At 38.4% G+C, this 23,049-nt stretch overlaps 1 protein-coding gene across 1 annotated transcript; it reads right to left on the reverse strand.

Annotated features, from left to right (window-relative positions):
- Nucleotides 1–519: 519 nt before the first annotated feature.
- Nucleotides 520–4,019, reverse strand: LOC103713001 (abscisic acid 8'-hydroxylase 1). The gene is made up of 7 exons (XM_008799747.5): nt 3,277–4,019; nt 2,842–3,160; nt 1,959–2,345; nt 1,692–1,866; nt 1,470–1,576; nt 1,263–1,381; nt 520–1,122 (listed from the first exon to the last, which is right to left on the reverse strand). The coding sequence occupies exons 1-7, from the start codon at nt 3,534–3,536 to the stop codon at nt 1,029–1,031; spliced, it is 1,461 nt and encodes a 486-aa protein (XP_008797969.2). The 5' UTR covers nt 3,537–4,019; the 3' UTR covers nt 520–1,028.
- Nucleotides 4,020–23,049: the final 19,030 nt, after the last annotated feature.

The raw sequence follows: 23,049 nt of genomic DNA on the forward strand, positions 1-23,049 counted from the left end.
CCATGGTCAGCTGTATAAGAAAGGTATTTGGGACCAGCTCACCCTTCAGTTAAAGGCCAAGACCTGACAAGGAAACTCTGTTTTGTTTGGTATGGAGGAAATTTCTCAGCAACGCGGCAAGATTCAAACCTACAATTCTCAATAGTCCAACTTATCTAGAGCAAGAAATAACCTCAACTCGTAAAGACAATCGGCGAAAGACAGATAACAAAGTAACTGGCATGCAATTATGATTGTGTAAACCCCACACGGTAGTCACAGGACAAGCAAAACTATGGACCCTCATGAGATGTTTGATATGAACATTTAGATGATTCGCTGTCGCCGATGTCGAACAGGGCTCAGTCGCATCTTTGTATGAATAAAAACAATTGGTAATAGCTGGCAGAAACTAAGTCCTGAAGTCTGGATCATATTGGTAATAGCTGCCTGAGGTTGCAGAAAGAATGTTAGTTGGCCTAGTGTAATCTAAATGTTGTGACCAAAAAGCTTAGAAGAGGCTGTGAAACAGAGGAATCATAAACAAGTCAAATGTGTTATTACTTTCTTGGTTTGACTTTTGATTGTTAACACTAAACAATCAACACAAAACCTGACATTCAACGCAAAAACCACCTATTTCGGTGTTACCAACCTCTGCTAGTGATTACACTTTCAAATTATCTGAGAAGAAAAGGAAAAGAAATACATATATATATATATAGTCATTTAACTTGAATATTTTGACAGCCTTCATCAAATATTCAACCCTGTTATATGAATTGAAAGGCCTGTACAATTTGTTCCTTGTGAGAGGGAGCTTCGCATCCTCTCACATGAGCTGATTCTTCTTGAATGATAACTGTATGGTGCATCCATGTCACTTTTTATGTGATCTCTTTCCTCGAGGAGTTGCGATCGCTTTCGATCGCAAGTTCATCCTATCTATGAAATATCACCATTCAAAGTGGCTTTTTTTCGTCTATAATTGGCGACAACTACGATAATAGATACTGTCTACTGAGCAGGTGTATCTGCGAATCTTCGGTTCATGTCTTGCGAGAGAATCTCATGGGCAATCCATTCAGGGGCAGCACGAATGGCCCAAACTGAATTCCACTCTCTGATCCTGACATAGACCACCTGAAAGATATGTATATGCCATCAAAAAAAGTTATTGATGCATCCATCCCCCCACAAAGAAGAGATCTTTCTACTTGTGTGAGGCTGGTGGCCTAGCTTAAGATGGAACAGAGGTTACTGTGATGCTTTTAGTCCAGTACCTGTACTTGGTGGTGAGATGATGGAGAAGGACAAGCATCTCCAGCTTAGCTAGCTCATTTCCAGGGCATGAATGGGTCCCATTTCCAAATGGCATGAAGGTGTTGGGCTTCGGAGCAACCTGCAGTGGAAGAAAGAGAGTTGATTTCGTCTGCAGAACAGGGGCTGGGATTGATTGAACTGTGAGACCGATCGGCTTCTTTTCTTACCTCAAATCTGGAGGGATCGAACTTTTCTGGGTCAGTAAAGTTTTCTGGGCTGTGGTGAATGTTTCTGAACAGTGGCAGGACTTTCCATCCCTTGGGAATGAGATATCCTGCGCGAGCAAAGAGAGGAAAGGCTCAACAAACTACAACAATACATGGAACTGTCCAATCTATATAGAAAGAGAGAACCATGGATCACAGCACATGCTGATGCTCTCCCCTCACCTTCATACTCCACATCTTCCACTACTTCTCTGAAGGTGAAAGATAGGATCGAAGCGACCCTCATCGTCTCCTGAATCACCCTCGAAGTCATCGACATCCTCTTGGTATCAGCCCAAGTCAGAGACCTCTCCCCTTCACCCATTTCTTTGCTCTTCATGATCTCCTCTTGCTCCTCCTACATGTTGCGATCCAGACAAGCCATCAGCTCCTCTCAAATCGCACTTGGAAAGCAGGAGCAGAAGCGGAGAAGAAGAAGAAGAAACTTACGGTGACTGCCCGTAGTATGCTTGGGTTCTCTCCAAGGTACTTGACGATCCAGGTGAGCACGCTTGCAGTGGTGTCCCGAGCGGCGAAGATGACCCCGACGATGTTGTCGATTATCTGGTCATCCGTGAAGGCTTCCTTGGCTTCCATGAAGGAGCCGAGGAGGTCATCAGCCTCTGCCTTCTTCTGCCTCCTGGATGAAAGGATCTTGGCCACTATGTGGCCCAGCTGCTTCCTGGCCTTCATGGCCTTGTGGAAGAGGGTCCCTGGGAGGTTGATAGGCATGGAGTTATAGCCCTTCTCCAGCGTGTAGTAGCACCCCTTGAGCTCTTCTATGTAGGAGATCTCGTCCTTTCCGAATATTGATAGGAGCGCCACATTAAACGCAAACTGAAGGGGGGGGGGAGGAAAGGAATGGAAACAGAGACAGTATCAGTGCCAGTTATAGTGACAGCAATGGCGTGGTATTCCACCCTTTTGGGTTCGACCTGAAATAGTGAAATATCATGACTTCCATACCGTACCTTAACCATCAGCAGTAAGTGAGTACATGCAGTAAATTTAATCAATAAAAATGCTTATTCTTTTTTTCTTTTTGAATAAAAGACAAGAATGGAAAAAAAAAAAGCCACTCAAGTTGCTGGCTAGGTGATACTCTCCACAAAAAGAGAGGTAAAAAAGGCGAGAGAAACAAGTAAAAAGCAGTGAATTTCTATTAAAAGCAGGTGAGTATATACTGCACTGCATGATACCATAAGAAAGATGAACTCTTACAATAAAATCAGAATTTCGTAATATAATTGATCCTGAGCTTCAATTTGTTAAGGAAATTAGGAAGAAAGCAGAGGGAGGGAGAGGACAGGAGAGAAGGGATGGCGGAGCTCACCGTCTTCATCTCCTGGAAGGTGTTGATCATGCGGCCATCCCAGGAGCGGAGGGCCTGGACGGCGACGGCCTCGATGCCGGCGACCCTCCGACGGATGGCGTCGGGCATGAAGGCCCTCAGGACGATGCGGCGCAGCCCGGCGTGGTAGTCCCCCTGCTGGAAGAAGATGGCCCTGGGGCCCAGCATGCGCTCCTTGCTCGCCGGGTACGTCGGCTTAAACAGGTGGGCCTGCGTCGCCAGCACGAACCGCGCCGCCTCCGGGCTCGACACCATCACGCAGGGGCATCCCAATATGTGCGTCTTGAATACCGGCCCATACCTATAACGAGAAGAAGAAGAGAGGATGGGGTTACAATCTTAGCTAAGAAAAAAGCGCATGGAGTGATGGCGAGGAAGAGCAGCAATGTGAAGGCCATGGTGATGCCGATGGCGTACTTCTTGTGTTTGAGGGCGAAGAAGGTGTTGGGGTTGCTGGAGTAGAGCTGGAAGGTCTCGCCGACGTAGGGCCAGCCCATGGAGCCGGGAGGCAGGGGCAGCTTACGAGGGGTGGCGGCGGTGGCAGAGGAAGCCTTCTTCGCTCTTGCGAGCAGTATATAGAGCAGGGAGAGAAGGCAAAGGACAAGCGATGGCAGGAGAGGAAGCATGGCGATTGTGGTGGAAGCTAAAATGTTAGTGTTAGCAGTGGAATTCTTCATGCTACCAGCACTCAACACCAATCTCACTCTCACAAACCAACTGGTGTTTCGCTCTTACGAGCTGTGCTGTGAAGCGTTGAGAGAGCGATAGAGAGGAAAGAAGGGCGAGTAGGATTTGAATGAAAGGGGTTGGGGTGTGTGTGAGGAGAGGAGAAGGAGGGGTGGTGGGTATTTATAAGGGCAAGGAGGGATGGAGCAATACAGCTCGAGTCCACCCACGGAATCTCTTCCAGCTCACCTACATCCTATGAACGCTGATAAGAATGGTATGGTGATAGGGAGAGAGAAGGGAAAGGAGGGGAGTAAGAAAGCGAGAGATGAAGGGGGGGAAGGAGAGAGGAAGGGAGGGCAGAGGAGGAGAGAGAAAAGAAAATAAATAACGACACAATGTATGAATAGATAAAAATTGTGAAGGGAGAGGTGGGCGGGAAGAGTGGCACGCGTCATCGGCACGCAAGGAGAGGATGGTTGACCGCGTGCCCTGTTTGACTTGGGCAACGGATATGGGGGACTTGAGATGGGGATATGATTAAATTATATTATTTCTAACTAGCATCTAAAAGTGGTTTTTGTCGTTTTGTATCCTTCCAAAGAGGAGAGGGAAGCCCGGTTTTTCTTTTTTTTTGAATTCCGGCAAATTACGGCCGACGACACGTGGGTGCACCACAATGACCGTGCATCAGACCAATCACCAAGATAAACATATGCCGAATAGATCTTGCAGAAAAGAGATAAGTTGATTGGCGCCGTGCACAGCCATAAAGATGCTGATGTGATCATTCATGTAAAATGAGACTATTAATTAGTATAACTTTAATCGGAGTTCGGTTTACCTCATAGATCATAATCTCAATAAATTTTGATAAATGTTACCTAGCTTATACGGTAGGAAAAACACTTTCAAGATTTAAACACGGAATCCCCTTCCGAGAGAGATGGAAGATTTGCTATAGCTTTGTTTGCCAATTGACCATCGATGTCTCTTCGCTATTTTTTCAGCAAGAGAAGGCAATTTTGGATTGGACTTCTTCATTGAAAGCCTATATATGCGGCCACCCATGACAGTCTGTCGATAAAAAGGCCAATAAGCCATGGCCAATTTGGATTCAAAATATGACAGTTACATTAGAACATGGGCATGCATGCACTGCGTCTCCTCGACTGTAACCATTGCAATGGAGATTCTAGCTCCCATTTAGGGTAATAATGAAGGGTGTTACCCATTGTTAGGAGGCAGCTGGTCCCTGTCAATGACTTGGAGGATGTTTGGAAATTTAGTGCAGCCATTTTGACCAACCTGCTCCTTTGTTGGCCATGTTGAAACCAGGGAACCATCGAGGGGTTGTTCCGTGCAATGGCGGATGTCCTATGAGACAGGTGGGCAGCTTCGGCACCATGGGATGACCCCATGGGAGCCACCTTAAGAGCCAGAATGGCCTCATTTGGGGTTAAATTCCATGCACCATGCACATTCTATCAACATCTTTGTCAATTGAGAGAGATGAAGCAGAGCTCATATCTACTCACTGACATATGAACATATGTCATCTCTTCATGCATGGAGGAGAATGATTCAACAGAAGATCGACGTGTCGAGCTGTGGAGGGGGAAGGTGACATTTCTACTTCTCCAAGCCCCAACCACCTCATTAATTTCATCCAACTATATTGCTTGGAGTCGTTGCTGCGAGCACCGGACGTATTTCTCCATCAAATCGTGGAATTTTTGGTCGCCTGACACCCATTCTATCATCATCAGCGTAGTCATATAATCTTGTATTGAAAACATTTTTTGCACCCGAATCCTTCGTCGTCAATGGAGTGTCTAAATAGGTTAGATATTAAAGCTAGGATCAAGTCATCGAGAAATCATGCATGATCTTTCGAATGTACACGTGTTGATCTTGTTATTGATTGGAAATCTCAAAATTCTTGCATGCATCATGCATGGTTTAATTTAGCTCACAAAATCATCTCTAAAGTTTGCGGACTTCATTGCTTGGTCAAAAAAGGGGGCCTACTACACTAGAAATCTAGTTTTAGAGTAGCCAAGTGTCCTGAAGTGCAAGGAAAATTCTTTAGAATGTACGTTTCGCTGATTAATTAAATTTTGGTGTTCTCACCAGAGAAAAAAAGAATGGAAAAAAAACCTCTGAACAGCCATGTGTCTCGATGCCAATCATACAGCGAGGTTTTCAAAGATGCTATGCTTTCCATGCATGACATCAAACATAGTTTTTCTCAAAATTAAACAACTTTGTATAGTGGGTGGATTGGATTTTTCAAAAATACTTGTAATTTTATCATGAAATGATGACCAAAGGAACTCGAAAGTTGCCACCTGTTTAGTTGCGAATTTTTCCACTGAATTTAATAATGATTGAAGAAGATTTGGGTCATCCACCTCCTAGGACAAATAAATCGTGCTCTATTAAATTTAATGCAAATATTAGATATGCCATAACAGGTTTTGTCACATAATTGGGCCACAAAGCCATGTGCCCAAGTCCCAGGACTGAATCAAAACAATGATCATGTCATCCTAGTTTTTACTTGTTCTTATTTCTTTTCCCCTTATATTGGACAAACTACATAATAATTCTAGATCTAGTTTCCATCCATTGAGAAGAATTTAGCCCCATTAGCTCAAAATAATCAAATCTCTTGAAGTGCATCTAGAAGAGGGCTTCGGGTTGTATCTTTCGTGCGAAAGAATGGTTCTTTTTTTTTTTACCTTTTGCAATATGCAACGTTTGATCGCGCAATAGCTGCTATGAGATATGTACATATAGATGAAAGAGAGAGTTCGGAGTACTTTGAGATCTATGTAAGATGTGATCCGACGATTTGATTGGCGAAAGAAGGTCGATCATTTCTTCGCGTGAAGGATGAAACCAGAATCCTCTAGAAGAGAGCGGACCGTGGCTGCGGTGGTGGCTTAGAAACTTGGCATGTGGCATTGTAACAACTCATGGTTTTGCATTGATAGTGACTGTCCCACAATGACTTAAATAAGCTTCTGTTTCATTTTATCCTCATCAACTTAACTTCACTGCTTCTTAATCTTATAGAGTGCTAAATGTTTAGTTTTTTTTTTCCTGAGAGAGAATACCAAAAGTTTTGTACGAGTAACAGAAGAAAACGAAGGAGAAAACCAGGAAAGTTCTAGTCTAACAAAAAACCAAGTTCATTGTATCCTCATCAACTTAACTTCACTGCTTCTTAACTTTATAGAGTGCCAAATGTTTAGCTTTTTTTTTTTTTTTTCTGAGAGAGAATACGAAAAGTTTTGTACGAGCGACAGAAGAAAAAGAAGGAGAAAATCTGGAAAGTTCGGTCTAACAAAAAACCAAGTTCATTAATTGCATCCAAATGTTTATTAACCTTATAGAGTGCCAAATGTTTAGGTTTTTTTTTTCTGAGAGAGAATACCAAAAGTTTTGTACGAGTAACAGAAGAAAACGAAGGAGAAAACCTAGAAAGTTCTAGTCTAACAAAAAACCAAGTTCATTAATTGTATCCTCATCAACTTAAATTCACTGCTTCTTAACCTTATAGAGTGCCAAATGTTTAGGTTTTTTTTTCTGAGAGAGAATACCAAAAGTTTTGTACGACCAACAAAATAAAAAAAAAAAAAAAAGAGGAGAAAACCAGGAAAGATGATCATAGAAGGACATCCTAATCTTTTTGGAACATGGATGGATGCAGTCCCCTTCAAGTGTTCGACAGTCCAAAAATGACACCCACATCTTCTCAACACATCAACACTGTACTGGAAAAAGGGAGGATCAGGGCTCGGAACTGCTGCTGGTTTTGTGGCACTCTGTGGGTGGATTCTAGTGCGGAAAAGGCTATGCAATTCCTTGACAAACCAAAAAGATATGGATCACCCTCGTGACGTCCTTTTCCCAAACACCTTGCACGCCCCCTCTTTTGTTTTTCCCTATCTCGTGCGGATGCACTTGCCGCACAAAAATTAATAAATAAATAAGAGAAAAGAACACCACCTCTTCTGCGCCGTAGAGGGCAACGAGTGAGGGACACCTTATGACACGTGTGAGAAGCCAAGCTGAGGACATTATTCGCATCTAACGTCACGAGAAATTATATCCCATATTTATCACCGATAACATTCTCGATCCTATAGGCTCTATTCATCAAGCAGCTCGTCTTAAATTGCCGCCCTTCATTGTTTTCATGACGTATTAAGTACAATTTGCAAAGTTCGCTTTTCTATTTTTCAATAAAAAAGTAATAAACATAGCGGCACCTTGTGATGTGTTCGCGGGAATCCTTTTTTTCTGCATACCTAATCTCTGACGCAATCATCCAGAGTTCTGAGTTTTGTTTCTTTAACCATTTGATGGAGCTTTCCTTTTTCCTCACAAAGTGTGAGGAAATGGTTTACTAATATCGCCGGTTCTGAATTCCATGCCATGTGAATATTTGCTAGATGTTCGAGACCAAGTTTTCCTTCTTTTCTCTAGTACTTCGTTTCATAACCGACAATAATTTACAAATTGACATGATTTAAATGATGAGTTCTATTTTAAAATATATTAAATCAATTAATAGTGAGATAGATAAAAAAAATATTTGTAAAAGAATTAGAGCAGGTTATATGAAATCCAATGATGCCTTTCTGATATTATTTGATTGAAACATATCTTCCAAACTAAAGAAAAATTTTAAAAAACAATAATGAGAACTATAATATTGTAGAATTTGAATGCCAAGTAATAAAGAGAGTTTGTGGGAACAAATTGAGTGTGATGAAAATAAAATATTAAGATGAATGTGTTGTGAAAATAGAAAAGATAAATTGAAAAATAAAGATATTATAGGAGTTTAGGACGTGGTTGCATCTAAAATTTAATCTTAACATTTCTTGTCCAAAAATTAAATCAGGTTTTGGTCTAGATGTGTAACCTCACAAGACCCCATCAAATTTAAGAGTTGGCTGCATGCCTTGCTAATGCTAATCATATAAGGGTCAAGTAATTTCCAATTCCGGTCCTAATTAGGTACCAAAGAAAATTTCATATAGTTTAGTATTTTGATCGACTTTCTTTACTAGGTCAAGTCTATTATTATTTTCGATTTTTTTAAAAATAAATTGGATAAAAAAGAACTAATGCAAGAAGTATTTGTGGTTGGAGACTTGGAAAGAAGAGGAAACTAAGCTTAGTTCATTTGTTTGGAAAAAGAAAAATATTCTTAGTATTCATAAATAATTTCACTAAACACATATTAAGCATACAGTTATCATGTCCAAACTTGACACTATAGAAAAAAATCAGAATTTCCGACTTTGATATGCTAATGCTAGATAAAAGCATCGGTAATTTGGCTCTTGTGCCAAAATTTGCCGATGCTTTTTAGTAGCATTGGTATATTACGATGCTTAAAAGTATCAGAAATAGAGAAAGGGCTATCCCGATGCTTATTGTTAAGCGTCGTCGGAAGCTAATAATTAGACGACGCTTATAAGTGCTGTTGAGTTTCATATTTATCCCCAAATTCTCCATCCAACCCACTCCATCGACTCCTTTTCAGCCCCAAATTGATCAACGCCGATCGAGCTCCACCTCTGCCTCTCCATGCCGGTCTTCTTCTCCTCCTCTCCCTCTCCGTCGGCCTCCTTCGCCAACTTGCTCCTCCTTCTCTTCCTCGTGGCTGCCCATTTTCACTACCAATCTACGGTGTTCTTCGAAGCCCCAGCCGACTGCCCTCCTCCAGCCAACTATTCTCCTCTATTGCGGATCTCAGCCAACCTAACTCCACACTGGTGATTTTCTATTTTCAGATTATTTTTTTTTTAGCTGTTGCTTGATGTCCTAATATTCTGCTCTCTTAAGATTAGTGAAAATCAAATAAGAAAGAAATTATTTCATATTTGTTATTGTATCAATTTGATTAAAACAAGCATAAGACTATTTTCTTAAAAAAATAATTATTTCTCCTCATGAGACTGTTGTTGTATCAATTTCTCCCTCCTCAAGTAAATAACTACATCTATTCAAATATTTTACATAATTATCATATATTTTGTATAAGCTTAATGATTTTCGTATTCTTAACTTCTAAAGCTTCTATCTTTTTCTTGTAAATTTTTGATACTCTCTCTACTCATAGAGATAATAATGATGATGATACCATCGACCTTGATAGCTCTTAGACTATTTATTTAGGAGTCTTATATGTATATTTTTTATGTTTTTCGAAGTACATTGTAAATGTAAATTGACAATGTAAATGTAATCATATTTGACCATATGAATATTTCGAATGATCTGTTTAATTGTGACATGTGTTATTATATGACTTTTGTTATGTGTTTAGTATATATTAATGTATATAGAGTTTTAAAATTTTTTAAAAATATTTATTTTAAAAATTATAACTCTTATGATGCTTTAAAGCATCGTTAAAATATATATTAGTGATGCTTGTTAGTGTAGTTAATTAGAGACGCCAATAAGCATCGCTAAAATAAGATGTTTCATCGCCGACGCTTTTAAAAAGCATCGGCGATTAGCGATGCTTTTAAAAAGCATCAGCGATAATGACCGACGCTTTCAAAAGCCGTCATAAAGTTGGTTTTTGACGGTAGCATAGCCGACGTTTTTTCGACGCTTTAGAAAGCATCAAATAAAACTACTAGCATTTTTTCGTGTTGGTATATAAATTAAAAAGCGTCGGCAATGCCTGATTTTTCTGTAGTGTGAACTCAAAATTATTTATGAATCTTTCATTGGAATATGCCCAAGTCTATGTATCCAGATTGGGTCTAAACAAGCATATCTATCCATATAACAACCCTTGTTAGGGTTGCAAGTGGATTAAATTGCCCCACCTCTGATATAAAGTAGCTTGAAAATTAATAAAATTCAACTCAAACCTTATTTAGATTAGTTTTGGATTCAAAATCATAACTCATTTTATATATAGATTGAATATGGATCGCTAAACGTCCAATCTAAATATGAGCCAACTCAAGTTAGGATACTATATATCTCAAAATTTTCATTGAATGTAGAAAATAAATTTTTTTTCATAACATAGTTTATCAATAATTTGTGTTGCTAATAACTTTTAGCACAGTCGACGAGCGTCTCATTCCTAAGAATTTACCTACCAGATATCTAAGATTTAATAGATTAATAAAATTAGTATTAAATCAGTTATGATAATATAAAAAACTAGGACTACGTTTGAATTCAATATTTTGATCTAATTCAAATATATATTGGATTTGGTTTGTGCTCATCCACAATTCAACTTGCTTCACTTGCAGAAAATTATAGATGATGACATCACTATTATATTATTTTTTATTATAATAATAATAAGAATAAATTACATAAATATCCTTAAGGTTTAAGTCTATTACACTCCCATCACTTATATCTAATTATCTCCTATAAAAAGTCGAAATTTCTCTTAGGTGGGGAGGAGGATGCACATAAATCATATATCCCTCGGTGACTGCTATCTCATTTAAGATTATTTTGATTATTTTTAAACTTTTTTCAAAAAAAGCATTTGAAACTCATTTAAAGTTAGCGTGCTGGATAAAAATAAATTTCAAGATAGCAAGCGCAGATTTTCAAATTATTATATATAAATATAATTTATTTTTTAATCTCAAAAAGATTATAATTTATTTTAGTAATAATAATAATAATAATAATGAAAAAAAAAAGGAGGAGAAGAAGAAGAAGGGCAATGATAGGGTGGCTGGATGCTAGCTCTGAAATAATGCATTGGCAGCACATGGTGGTGGTGAGTCGTGCCGTGCTTACAAGCTGGCAGCGTATTCGCATTGTCAACGGCGTCAAGTTGGAAGGAAAGACTTGGCTAACGGCCTGCTTCGCTCCACAAAATGCCAAGGCGTAGAGCTGGACATGGTATCCATCCATCCGCCACCCTATTCAGCATATGATCCATAATGGCGGATAAGACGGAATAGTAGGACGGAAAAAATTGGCACCGTACACTGTGAGGACGCTCGACCTGTCCCCGCTCCCACCTTCCTTGGATCTTCTCTCTTTCTCCTCTCGTGCCACTGATATACACATCATATGATAAAAGATGGCAAATATATATATATAATTTGAACTATTAGTTGATGCAAAGCATTCATCTCTTGCCCAGATGAAAAGGACACGTGTGGGGAACATCCTGATGACTCACGCAAGATGAAAACACGTATGCTACAAACAGGTGGATGGCGGAGCTCGCCGGAGCTGTCGCAAGGACACAGACGGTGGTGGCCCGGAGGGAGAGAGAGCGAGAGGCACTGCGTGCCAGCTATTTATTCTACGGCGCATGTCTAAATAGCTACCATGTCATACATCTCAAAAAATTGATTGGTGTTATGGTGCAGTGCATGTAATATAGAGAATCCAAACTTCAAATAGGAAGATGTTGAATGAGAACGATTGACTGTATTTATTTGTCGATTAATTAATTAATTGAGTAATTGGTTTTGATCGGGCAAAGCTTTAATTGTTTTCAAGATAAGAAGGCTGGGCTAATTGGAGTCGAACCAAGGTAAACTAGGTTCGTGCTTGGGTTGAATTCGAGCTGATCTCAATGAAAAAAAACTCCTTAAGCTTAGCTTAGCTTTTCTTTGTGTGTGAGAGTGTCGTCTATTTTGAGTCGAGAATTAGAAATTGCATGAGCTTGGCTAAAACAAGATTTTAGCATCCCACACCTGCAATATTACGAGTGCAATGCCCAAGAGAAGGAGAGTTTTAGAGGTAAAATTAGAGTAGAAAAGTTCAAGAGTTTACCAGCATGCTAGGCTCCAAAACCTTTCACACCAGGGCTCATGTTCCTCCATTTGACAACTAAACCTTATGAAAAATTAGTCAAAGATATGCACCACATCCTTACAAAGAAGGAAGAAAAATCTTGCCAAGCATATACTGGTCATGCAAGAGACTTCACACCAAATCAATCTCATAATATGCTAGGTTTGATACTCCCTGCAGTAACTAGGGAAAATTAAATAACCTTATAGCAAAAATTACAATGAGTTAAAAATAAAAATATCTTAAAATTAAATCTCTGTTTTAGTTAAAAGAATTATCTTTTTGTGAAGAAAGTAGTGCAAATAAAGAACATTACTGGTTTAATATTGTTATTATTCTATTATTTTGTTTGTAGCTATAAACTTTAAATAATTCAAGCAAAAGTTGCAGGACCAAACTACATCAATTGTTACTTGTAACGTGAGATTAATTTAAGAAATCGGGATGATAACTGATAAGAGGTTGATATTATCTTGATCTTGGAAGTGTACGTGAGTCAGCTTTGCATGCAGTGGGAAGAGGAGTGATTGCGAACCTCACTCCACATCATTGGAAGCATTCTTTTTGGATTTGATGTGAGAGGAGTGAAGCTGTAAAAGGTACAGCAAAACCTCTCTAAACATAATCATTACCAACACCACCAAATCTCAGGATTCCCTCACAATGACTTCAAGACTGAGGGGGTCCAAAAAGCTGTATTCTTTTGGACAGAAATGGATGGATTCAGTCCATTCCATGGCCTAGCAACCATGACTGCCATTGAGTCAGTCCATTCCATGGCTTAAGAGTGAAAGATGCATGATCACCAATTTACTGTCCATATAGAATTACATCCATTGGACGGTCAGGACGACTGATTGGGACATGAACAGCTCAAAAAAAGTACAATTTATTTCCACCATATATATATAATTATATTAAAAGAGATCTTAAAGGTACTTACATGATCATTTCTCTAATGCGGTTATCATATTAGTCTTCAATATTACATTTCACTTTGTAGATGATTACCAAGATACATATGGAAAACTTGGAAAATAATTAATTAATTACTGTCGATTGGACAAAAAAATTACAATTTATTTCCACTATATATATAAAATTATATTAAAAGAGGTCTTAAAGGTAATTACTCACCTGATCATTTATCATATTAGTCTTAAATATCATATTTCACTTTGCAGATGATTACCAAGATATATATGGAAAACTTAAAGAATAATTAATTAATTTCAAATGCAAAATAATGTCAGATTTTAGATGGTACAGGGACACAATCTAATTCAAATTATATGAGCTTTCAGATCCAGATCAGGAATTCTGAAAAGAGAAGCTCATATCAGAACTACCATATATAAATATATATTCTTGAGGAGGCAACTATTAACCGGTCCAAGTATATAAACAACCAAAAGAGTCTGAGATCAAAATATCACTAAAATGTTTGGAAATAGAGAAAATAGAATTCGAGAGTACTGTCTCAAACTGATCGAAGATATGAGAAGCTGCTCAATCTACCGTGCTGTTAGTCTAGACATGATTAATTTAAAAAAAAAGGAGATGAAAAGCTATCCAAGCTATTGTGTTGTTGGCCTTTCCATAGGCATGATTAACTTTCAAAAAAAAATAAAATAATGAGAATCATCAGTTTGGCCAACTTGAAATATAACTAAGAGAATTATAGAATCTCCATGACCTGTAAGTGTACCAAATTAATTTGACCAAAGTCAATGATTACAATCTATTCACTTGATAATAGCTAGTGTTATAATTAGCGGGTTCCGGGTGGGAGCAAATAATATAATAAGAAGGCCTTTTGTTTTGATGAAGGGACGCCGGGGACGCACGGCTCTGACGGCTGGGGTTTCCCTTCCCCACGGTCATGCTACGGATTCCTCGACGCGACAAAGTGACCCAGGTTGGGAACCCAAGCTGGCACACCTTCCCTTCTTACTGAACATTATTATTGCTGTTTTTTTTTTTACAACTGCGGCTCACAGTATAGATGTGGATGCGGCAAACAAAATTAGAAAATAAAAAACTATATAAAAGCTCTAGGACTGATCCGCGGTTTGCCCAGCTGAAACCTCTAGAGTGGTGAGCTGCAAAGGAAACAACCCAGTTTGTGGCGCCGTTTGCCTCCTTATAGACGTGCATAGTCTGTGGGAGCTGCATCCCCCAGTAATCTGCAAATGTCGTAGAACAGCGGTCGGTCCTCGACTATGCGTCCTTGACCCCGGATCCACTCAATCACCGCGGTTGAATCTCTCTCGAGGAGGAGGCGATCCGCGCCCAGTGTCCGCCTCGCGTAGGTGATTCCCTCCTAGGCAGCTCTAAGCTTGGCGTACATCATATACGAGTCAAAGATTCGCCGATCTCCCGCCACCACTAATCTGTTGTCGTGGTTCCTGATGACGAATTTCACATCTCTGTATCTCCCATCTTCGGTTACACTGGCAATTATTATTACCCATTTGTCATGTTCTCCGATGTCTCAGCAAAGGCACCAGGTTGGCCGTGCCACCTACTTCTCGAATTATAATCCCTTAGCATCCATAAGGTTAGCGAAACAACTCTACATGACACCCAAAAAACATAACATTTTTTTCTTTTTTAATTTGAATAGAGAAAGAAATATATTAAATAATACTACAAAAATCGTAATTGCCGATCCAGCATGCCTATAATTTAATCAATGAATCATATCTCCAACCACAAACACCGAAAAATCAACATAAAATTCATTATTGTGGAAGACAATTCTTTTTAAATCGAGAAATATAGTGGAGATACCACTACTGAAATTTGATCTTAAATTTTTCATAAATGGAGAGGGGCGCAAATGGATTGGGCTAAGCTTTATAACACATCCAAGTAGCCAATAAACCATATCTCACCCTGACTTCACATCGAATCTTTTTATTGATAGAGTATAATAATAACATGCATAAAAGCAATGTGAACATGGATCAAATTATTTGTAATCAAAAGGACCAGCTTGTGCATGAACATCCACAAGTGCACTCACTTGATTCATCAAGCTACTCATAAAGATGATTAAACTAATAGAGTTGCAAAAGAAGTGGACCATCTCTCATACTTGGACCCATTGAATGCCTTGGAAGTTGGATTTCCAACCCTTCGTAGGCTCCATTTTCTACAATAAACAGGAGAGAAAAAGAAAAATCATTGCATTTGTTTCTTTTGGGATATGATATTGTGGGGGAGGAACTGATCCACCCAATGCACCCTTTACGGGTCACCCTCAACTAAAGAAAAGGCTTTGGTTTCCAGACAAGCATGGATACTGGTATATATGTCTACTAGCGCCAGGCTAGTGACAGGTTACTATCCCCACTATTTTGTTTAGGATAATGGAGTTCCAAAACTAGGTGCTTTGGGGGCTTCTTTAGTTGTGTGGCAGCCAGCTAATCATGGTTAGGAGTTGACTGGATTTGGAGAATATTTTGGTCTGGCTACATGTCTCCAAGGGGACAAAAGATCCACTTAGTAAGCTATTCTGCAAGGAAGGAACCAATATAATTTATCATTAGTTTCGGGTTGTATCGTTTGCATGAAAGAATGATTGAACTTTTTTTACGGCGTCGACCGTTAGATCGTGCCCCGTGTTGATCTTAAAGCACCCGTTCATTCATCTGCCTGCATAGATCTCGAAGCGATCATGACGCAATCCAATAGTGCGAAAGATGCAACCTATATATATCCCTTTGTCATTGTCATTATAGGTTGGTGGAAGGCACCTTCGATGGGGATGGATATGTCTTTGTTCCACTTTTCCGATGGACAATCAGATGATAGGTAACTTGGCTAGACATCATGGTTAGAATAGCAAGTATTAGACAAATTATATGTGGATGAGTTTTTGAAAGCAAATAGTGATGGAGGGCTCGATTCAAAATTCATTGATAATGATGAATAAGTTTCAAAATCATGTTAATTGAGAAAATGACTCATTTTGAATTGATCGATCCATCGTCAATCTAAATAAGTCCTCATCAGAATGACAAGATACATTTTCAACTAATTATACTTCTGAATAAGGGATTGCTCATACTTACCAAGTTGATCTGTATTACTCAAAACATATAGTTTTCTTTTTATATCTTTCTCATTGTAGCCCATTACCTTGATATCCTCACTATACTACTTTCTCCACTTTGTTATTCAATTCTTGGAAGTTCAAATAGAATGCAACTTGCTGGTAGAACCGATCATTCTAGTGGCAAATCAATTCAAAAGAGAGACAAAACATTGGTAATGCTTCGTTACTTTTAAATACCTTTGGTATATCTTGTTTTTTTTGCGTGCATTTTTGACTAATCATATACATCATGCATGCTTGGAAACTTTATATCATGAAACATATCTATCCATAAAGCCCTCCAAGTAAAAGTTTAATAAATAAATATTGACCTTTACTACAAAAAGTATAAAAAATTACAAACAAAATCTAGGATACATACATACCCATATTTAATCCACTTAATGCCTTATAGATGTCCCCAACAAACATGCAATTATTTCTTAATGGCCCCATAAAGTTTTTTTCTTTCCATGGAAGCCTCCACTATTACGCTTCAAAAAGAGATCCGCCAATATTTAATAACAACCTAGTTTAATCTGGTTCGTATTTACCATCAGCTGATGGAGAATAGGGTTTCCTTTCAACTAATCGTAGTTTTCATGACCGTCTTAAGCAGATTCGAAAGCAACGATTTGTATTTACCACCGTAGGTTGAAATCGAGTTTTCACGAGAGCTTGCTTCGGAACAAAATTATAAAAAATCATAAAAAAGTATAAACCCAATGAGTTGGCTGAAGAGTTGTTGGATCCACCTTAAAAGAAAAAAAATTATAAAAATTTGTTAGTTGAATGTTAGCTAGATGCAATGTCAAGGGCCCTATCCGGATTCATTTGTTAGTGGATTTAATAAACCCAATGCTCGTTTTGTTCCAGACATGGACGCGCCATTTGAGCTGCCCTTGTTGGATGGATGGATGAATGAATGATTGAGAGCTTGGGATCCAGCTATCCAGTGGCCTGCACAGTTAAATAGAATAAATATTTTATGTTGCAGTTGGAGTGGGCATGCACTTTTTTTTTTTTTTCTAGCCCAAGTACAACTAATCCGGATTATTGGATTGGAGTTTTGTGGCCAAATTGGCCCCAGTTGGATGATGCTATCGACATGAAAAAGCAAAGGAAATTTGCTGCAAATCAAGACAAAAAACCATCCCAAGCACTATGATGGGGGTTGGAAAGAGCACAAAATTTCCCTTGGGTTATGACAAGTGACATCAGCCCCCATAGATGTTGGTCCCAAAACAATAGTCTGCTGTATCTATGCCTTTACAAAAGGTGGCCCCCTTTTAAGATTTTCCAAGACAAACTACATAGTTGTATGGGATTCGCATGCTAGATTTGGATCTTTGAGAATCTAGGACCACATAGACCCATCCAAATTTATAGAGACCAAAACTCCTATACTAGATTGTATGCTATTGGTGATGTTGCATGATTGACGGTCCTGCTCTTGGCTAGCCAATTTTTTTTCAATCATTGCGATGTTTGAGCTAAGATACATGGAGATCGAGTTTTACACAAATTGGACCTGCTCCACCAATTGATATCTAATGGTCGTAGGTTTATGCCTCATTTTTTTTTGATTTAATAAATAGACAGACAGACAGATAGATAAAATAGTTATAAGTATATTAAGCAATAGTTAAATCCCTCCTTCAATTAAGGGGAGGTATTTTTTTGAACCTTAGAAACAAATGCAGAGTGGTTATAATTCTTTTTTTTCGTGGAGGAGAGGACGGGGACACTTTTTCTTATTATCATCTTGGCCTCATATCTTAAAATAAATTGGGACATTTCTTCTGGCTTTTTTTTTTTTTTTTTTTTTCTTCCGAGCGAATGCAGTGGTTCATGACTGAACTTGCCAATTGTGACATTAGCAATTTGAGATGAATACAAAGAAATTTATATAATTATGTGGCTTCATTGGTAAATTGAGAAGCCAACTCATGGGTGCATTTGAATATTAAGTCGATGGATTACTTAAGACTTAGCACCTTTGTTTTCATGGCTTCACTCAGAATCTCTTAGTAGTATAAGTCAATTGCCAACCTTTCTAGCTTGGCCGGTTATGGAACAAGGTCAAGACCATAGAACCTTTCATTTCTTCCAATGCTCAAATCAACTGGGAGCAAAGTCCTCAGAAAAGTGTTAAAACTCTCAAAATTTTAACACCATCAAATGTTGACCAGAATCAATGATGTCACAGAACTTTAAGTGGACATTAATCTTGGGGTTTGCATATCTAAACAATGTTACGTTACAAGTTACATGAATGAGATCGAAGAGGTTATTAAATGGCCCAAGGTTTGTCAAATTTCAGGAGGAAAACCCGGCCACGTTTCGGACCTTCGAGTCCCTACTTGCTCATCAAATTCCCTTTAATATGTCGATGAGAAGAGGTTTTTAATGCATGCATGCATGAAGCCGAGAAGACCCGGATCCAAAACCATGCATCTGTCAACCATCTCTGACTCAAAATCCCACAATGCATGCAGAGTCATATACCCTCGGTTTTGTCCGCGTGTGGCAGCTGGTATTCCTTTGGAGACCCCACGCTCAACTGCATGATTGGAGCCTCTGATAATTGAAAGATTGATGGAGTCAAACCAACAACAACAACAACAACAACAACAACAACAAAAAAAAACATTACTAGCCCATAAAGCATGTGCATTGGGAGGAATATATTCTATCTAGCCAGTGCAGCATTATACTTTTATTATAGTCGGATGCTACATCTCAATTCATTTTCATCTTCTTCGAGCGGTCGTGCAGTAGCAGCGAAAGTCTTTGAAGATTAGAGCATCTAGGCATATGCTGCTTTCTATCATCTACTCGATCTACAACTTTTTAGCCAGCCCAATATCTGCACACATATCAAGGCCTTGTTCGATCAAACTTGATGGATCATTCTTTATCTCGACCAACCGAGCTTTTTATGGATCCTGGGTTTCTTTCCCCGCCTCCATTAATTGAAAGGTTCCCATTCTGCTCTTGCAGCGACCAAGACAATGCTTGTTTTCTGGGAGCCCTCACCTCTAGCATTCTTAAGGTGAATTTTGACGGTAATATGGGCGAGGGAGAGAGCAGTGGAGGTGTGGGATTTATTATCAGAGATCATGATACCAGACTGGGGGCGGCCGAGGGTCGGCGGATCTTCGACACATCTATTGTCAGTGCCGAGCTCAGAGCCGCATAGAAAGGCATCACCTATGCGAAGCGTATGTTGGGGGTGGATCGTATTTTTCTCGAGAGGGACTCGGCCACAGTAATCGAGTAGGTTCGGAGTCAAGGATGTGCTGATGAAAGAAGGTCACTGTTCCACGATGGAATATTAAGAGGCTGCCGTTGGAAGCGAGCCTCTTCTGAAGGACGGACGATGGAATTACCCAATTCTTTAATTAAATTGTTAAATACGTGGTGCATAAAGATGCTTGCTTCTTTAGCACCTATATCCGGCCATCGTGACAGGATTTGGAAGCATATCTTAATCTAATATATATATGCAGTACCTCGAGTATACGTCAAGTACCTCAAGGCATTAAGTGTTGATTATGTGTACCTTCGGGCATATTATAATTATGTGTTGACCATGAGGCTCTATATGTAATAGTAAACATGACTAGGGGGTTATATAGGACCTAATAATACTTATTCCAATTGGTTGATTGAGAGTAATATCGACTGATATTTTAGACCGGAGATATTGAAATACTGGCTAATATGATATATATGAGATAGCTAAGTATATTGAGACATAGATTTCAAAATTAATTAATTAAAATCTATTTAAGAAAGTAGGGAACTGATAAAAAAATATCGGTCAAATGTGTAGTTTTTTTTCATCGGGAATAGAGGTATAAGTAGGTTGGGGTGGACCAAGGATGGGCACAATTGAAAACTGATCCATTTTTAAATGAAGTCAAAAAATTGAATGCCTTTTGTATAGGATCAGATTGAGTATTACATTAATTTCATCAGTCCATCAGATTTTTCTAATTAAATTGAGTAACTATAATCCAAACATAAACCATAATAAATATATAAATTAATTATCCAGTTATATTGAAAATATGTTATATAATAAAATAATAATAAGCAACATGTAAAAATTATCCGAAAGATTTTTGATATAAGATTTGATTAATAATTACATATTATTATAATTAATGATAAAATTATTAACTAACTATATTATGGGGAAAAAAATCTAATATCCTATATCCAAAGAGGGCTCCGGAATATACATTGCTCTCATTTTGGATCAGCTTAGGTTGGTTCAGGTTCGAGATAGGCGATGTTTTTTTGATCCAAGCTAATCTAAATAACTTCTTTTCAGATTAGATCATATTGATTACAAATTGGTTCCAAATCAAAAGTGGATCAATCCAATTCTCTTGCAGCTCCAATCGAGATAATAGAGCCATGTTTTCTTTCATACATTGAAGATGTGCAATATTAATACAAACTGAGATTTTGGTCAAAAAAAAAAAATCTTAAAATCTTTGGGATGAGTCATTTCAATTAATCAACATCATTTTTTTTTCCAAGATGAGGATTATTGCTTCCCAAAGATACATGGTACAACCTACATACTCACTAGAGGGACACTCTGTCACAACCCTTCTACTTGACTTTATAACAATCTCAAAAAATTACACCTATATGCAGGTATTTAAAAGTTATTCAGTATTCGAAGCATTCCTGATTCCACGTGTGCATGCTTTAACACTCGCAAGGTTAGGTCAAATTATTCTCAGCAATTCCTGAATAATTAATCGAGAACGAAGAGCGTGACACAATTAAAAGTGCCATTCAATTCATTGGGTGACATGGTTTGACTCATTTAATCTTAATTACGCGTGATCCCATGTATATGGGGATGTAAACCCATCCTTCAATTATTATTTTTCTACTTAGCATGGCAAGGATCACTAATCCAGGTCTTCGCTGACTTTTAACACTAGAAGGCTTATTAAACTTTGCTCATAAAACCTAAGGTCAGTGGCTCATATTTCAGCTTATCAAGCTTTGACCTAGTAATTAAATTAGGCTTAGACTGATTAGCTGTGAATAATTATCTAGTGCAATTATGATGATTGTTATAGCAACCTCCAACAGCTGTGGTACTACTAGATTTACAAAAAATAGGACTGTTTTGTCAAACCCTAATCTGTAATCAAGGTAGCTAACGATGATCAAGCTCTTATTATCCAATTCATCGAATTAAAAGCAAGATTAAGTATAAGTTTTCTAAAATGTAAGATTAAGCGCATACGGCGACCTCCTTCCAAATAGACACCTTCTTTGGATTCCCAAGAAGAGTGATGCTCGTGTAGGAAAAATTCTTTGTATTATGTGGTATGAGAGCATTGATTATATATATGGATGATTTATATACTTCTAGTGTGAATACATTAAAAAAGGTTAAAAAATAACAAATCTCGGAGAATTGATTATGTTTACTAACTATAACAATGAACGACTAAATACTAAATTATGAAATCAACATTAATGGTTCCAAGAAACTTTATGCAGTAATGAACAAGCACATCCAAGAATTTTCCTTGGAGAAATATATTCAGCTGATTTTTCTTTATTTTTGTTGTTAAACAAAACCACATGCGAACTGCAGAGGAGCAGGTCTGGATAGTTTGCTTCTTGGAGTCCACAAATTTTGTCAGCCATCTGCAGTGATGAGAAATCCACATAATAATGTTGAAGAAACTGCAGGAATTTTCGCAGCCAAGCATTATTATTATTATTATTATTATTATTATGGAGAAGAATGGTGTAAGAGAAGACATCATTGCATCAAGATAGCTCGAATATATCAGTTTAAGAACTATGGACCAGGAGGTCCAGGACCACTTATTTTCATCACCCTCAAAATAGTTCCTTTGTTGTAGATGACCCATATGAGTGAGGGGTTGGGTTTTGGAGGCCTGTCCTGTAAGTGGCCTACCATTGGGCCCAGAAACCATGCACAGAACCTTACATGCCCCTCTACAACAGCAAATATTTGCATCATCAATGGCTTGGACTTCAAGAATGATTCCTAATTTTAGGGAGAAAGTCGGCTCCTATTATACAACAACCCAGAACCTCACCCAGAAAAGCTAGCTAGAAGGTATTATTTAGGATTTTTAGCCCTGTATAAGTACCTAAAGTCTACTTAGTGCATAGTCGATGTAGGATTAAATATAGGCTCTCATGATGCTTCCGTACTCTTCCTGTTAAGATTATAATATCGTTGCCAGGCTAAGGATCCAAATCTATTCAAATCTAATCACAAGCACTACGATCAGCCCATGGTCAGCCCTAATGGGCTGGTGCTGCAGTGTCCTTTGGTTCACATAGGTCATTAGTCGAGTCCGCTTTGATACCATTTTGTAATAATCTAGGATTTCATCTAAAAAAGCTAGTTGGAAGGTATTATTTGAGTTCCTTGGCCCTATATAAGTACTCAAAATTTATTCAGTGCACAGCTGATGTAGGACTAAATACACGCTCACCAGATCCTTACACACTATATGCTGTGCTGCTTGTGGAGATTGCCGCATACTTCACAAGTTCACCTTGTTCTTCCT

This window comes from Phoenix dactylifera, chromosome 6, assembly GCF_051530095.1.
Source record: "Phoenix dactylifera cultivar Ajwa chromosome 6, Ajwa_hap1_PhDact_Kaust_v1.1, whole genome shotgun sequence".
NCBI classification, from domain to species: domain Eukaryota; kingdom Viridiplantae; phylum Streptophyta; class Magnoliopsida; order Arecales; family Arecaceae; genus Phoenix; species Phoenix dactylifera.

Coding starts and splice junctions, on each gene's coding strand:
- LOC103713001 (XM_008799747.5), bottom strand. CDS start 3,536: ATGAAGAATTCCACTGCTAACACTAACATTTTAGCTTCCACCACAATC. Junction 1,867..1,958: donor GCATACTACGGGCAGTCACC/GTAAGTTTCTTC, acceptor CGCAACATGTAG/GAGGAGCAAGAGGAGATCAT. Junction 1,382..1,469: donor TCGATCCCTCCAGATTTGAG/GTAAGAAAAGAA, acceptor CTTCCACTGCAG/GTTGCTCCGAAGCCCAACAC.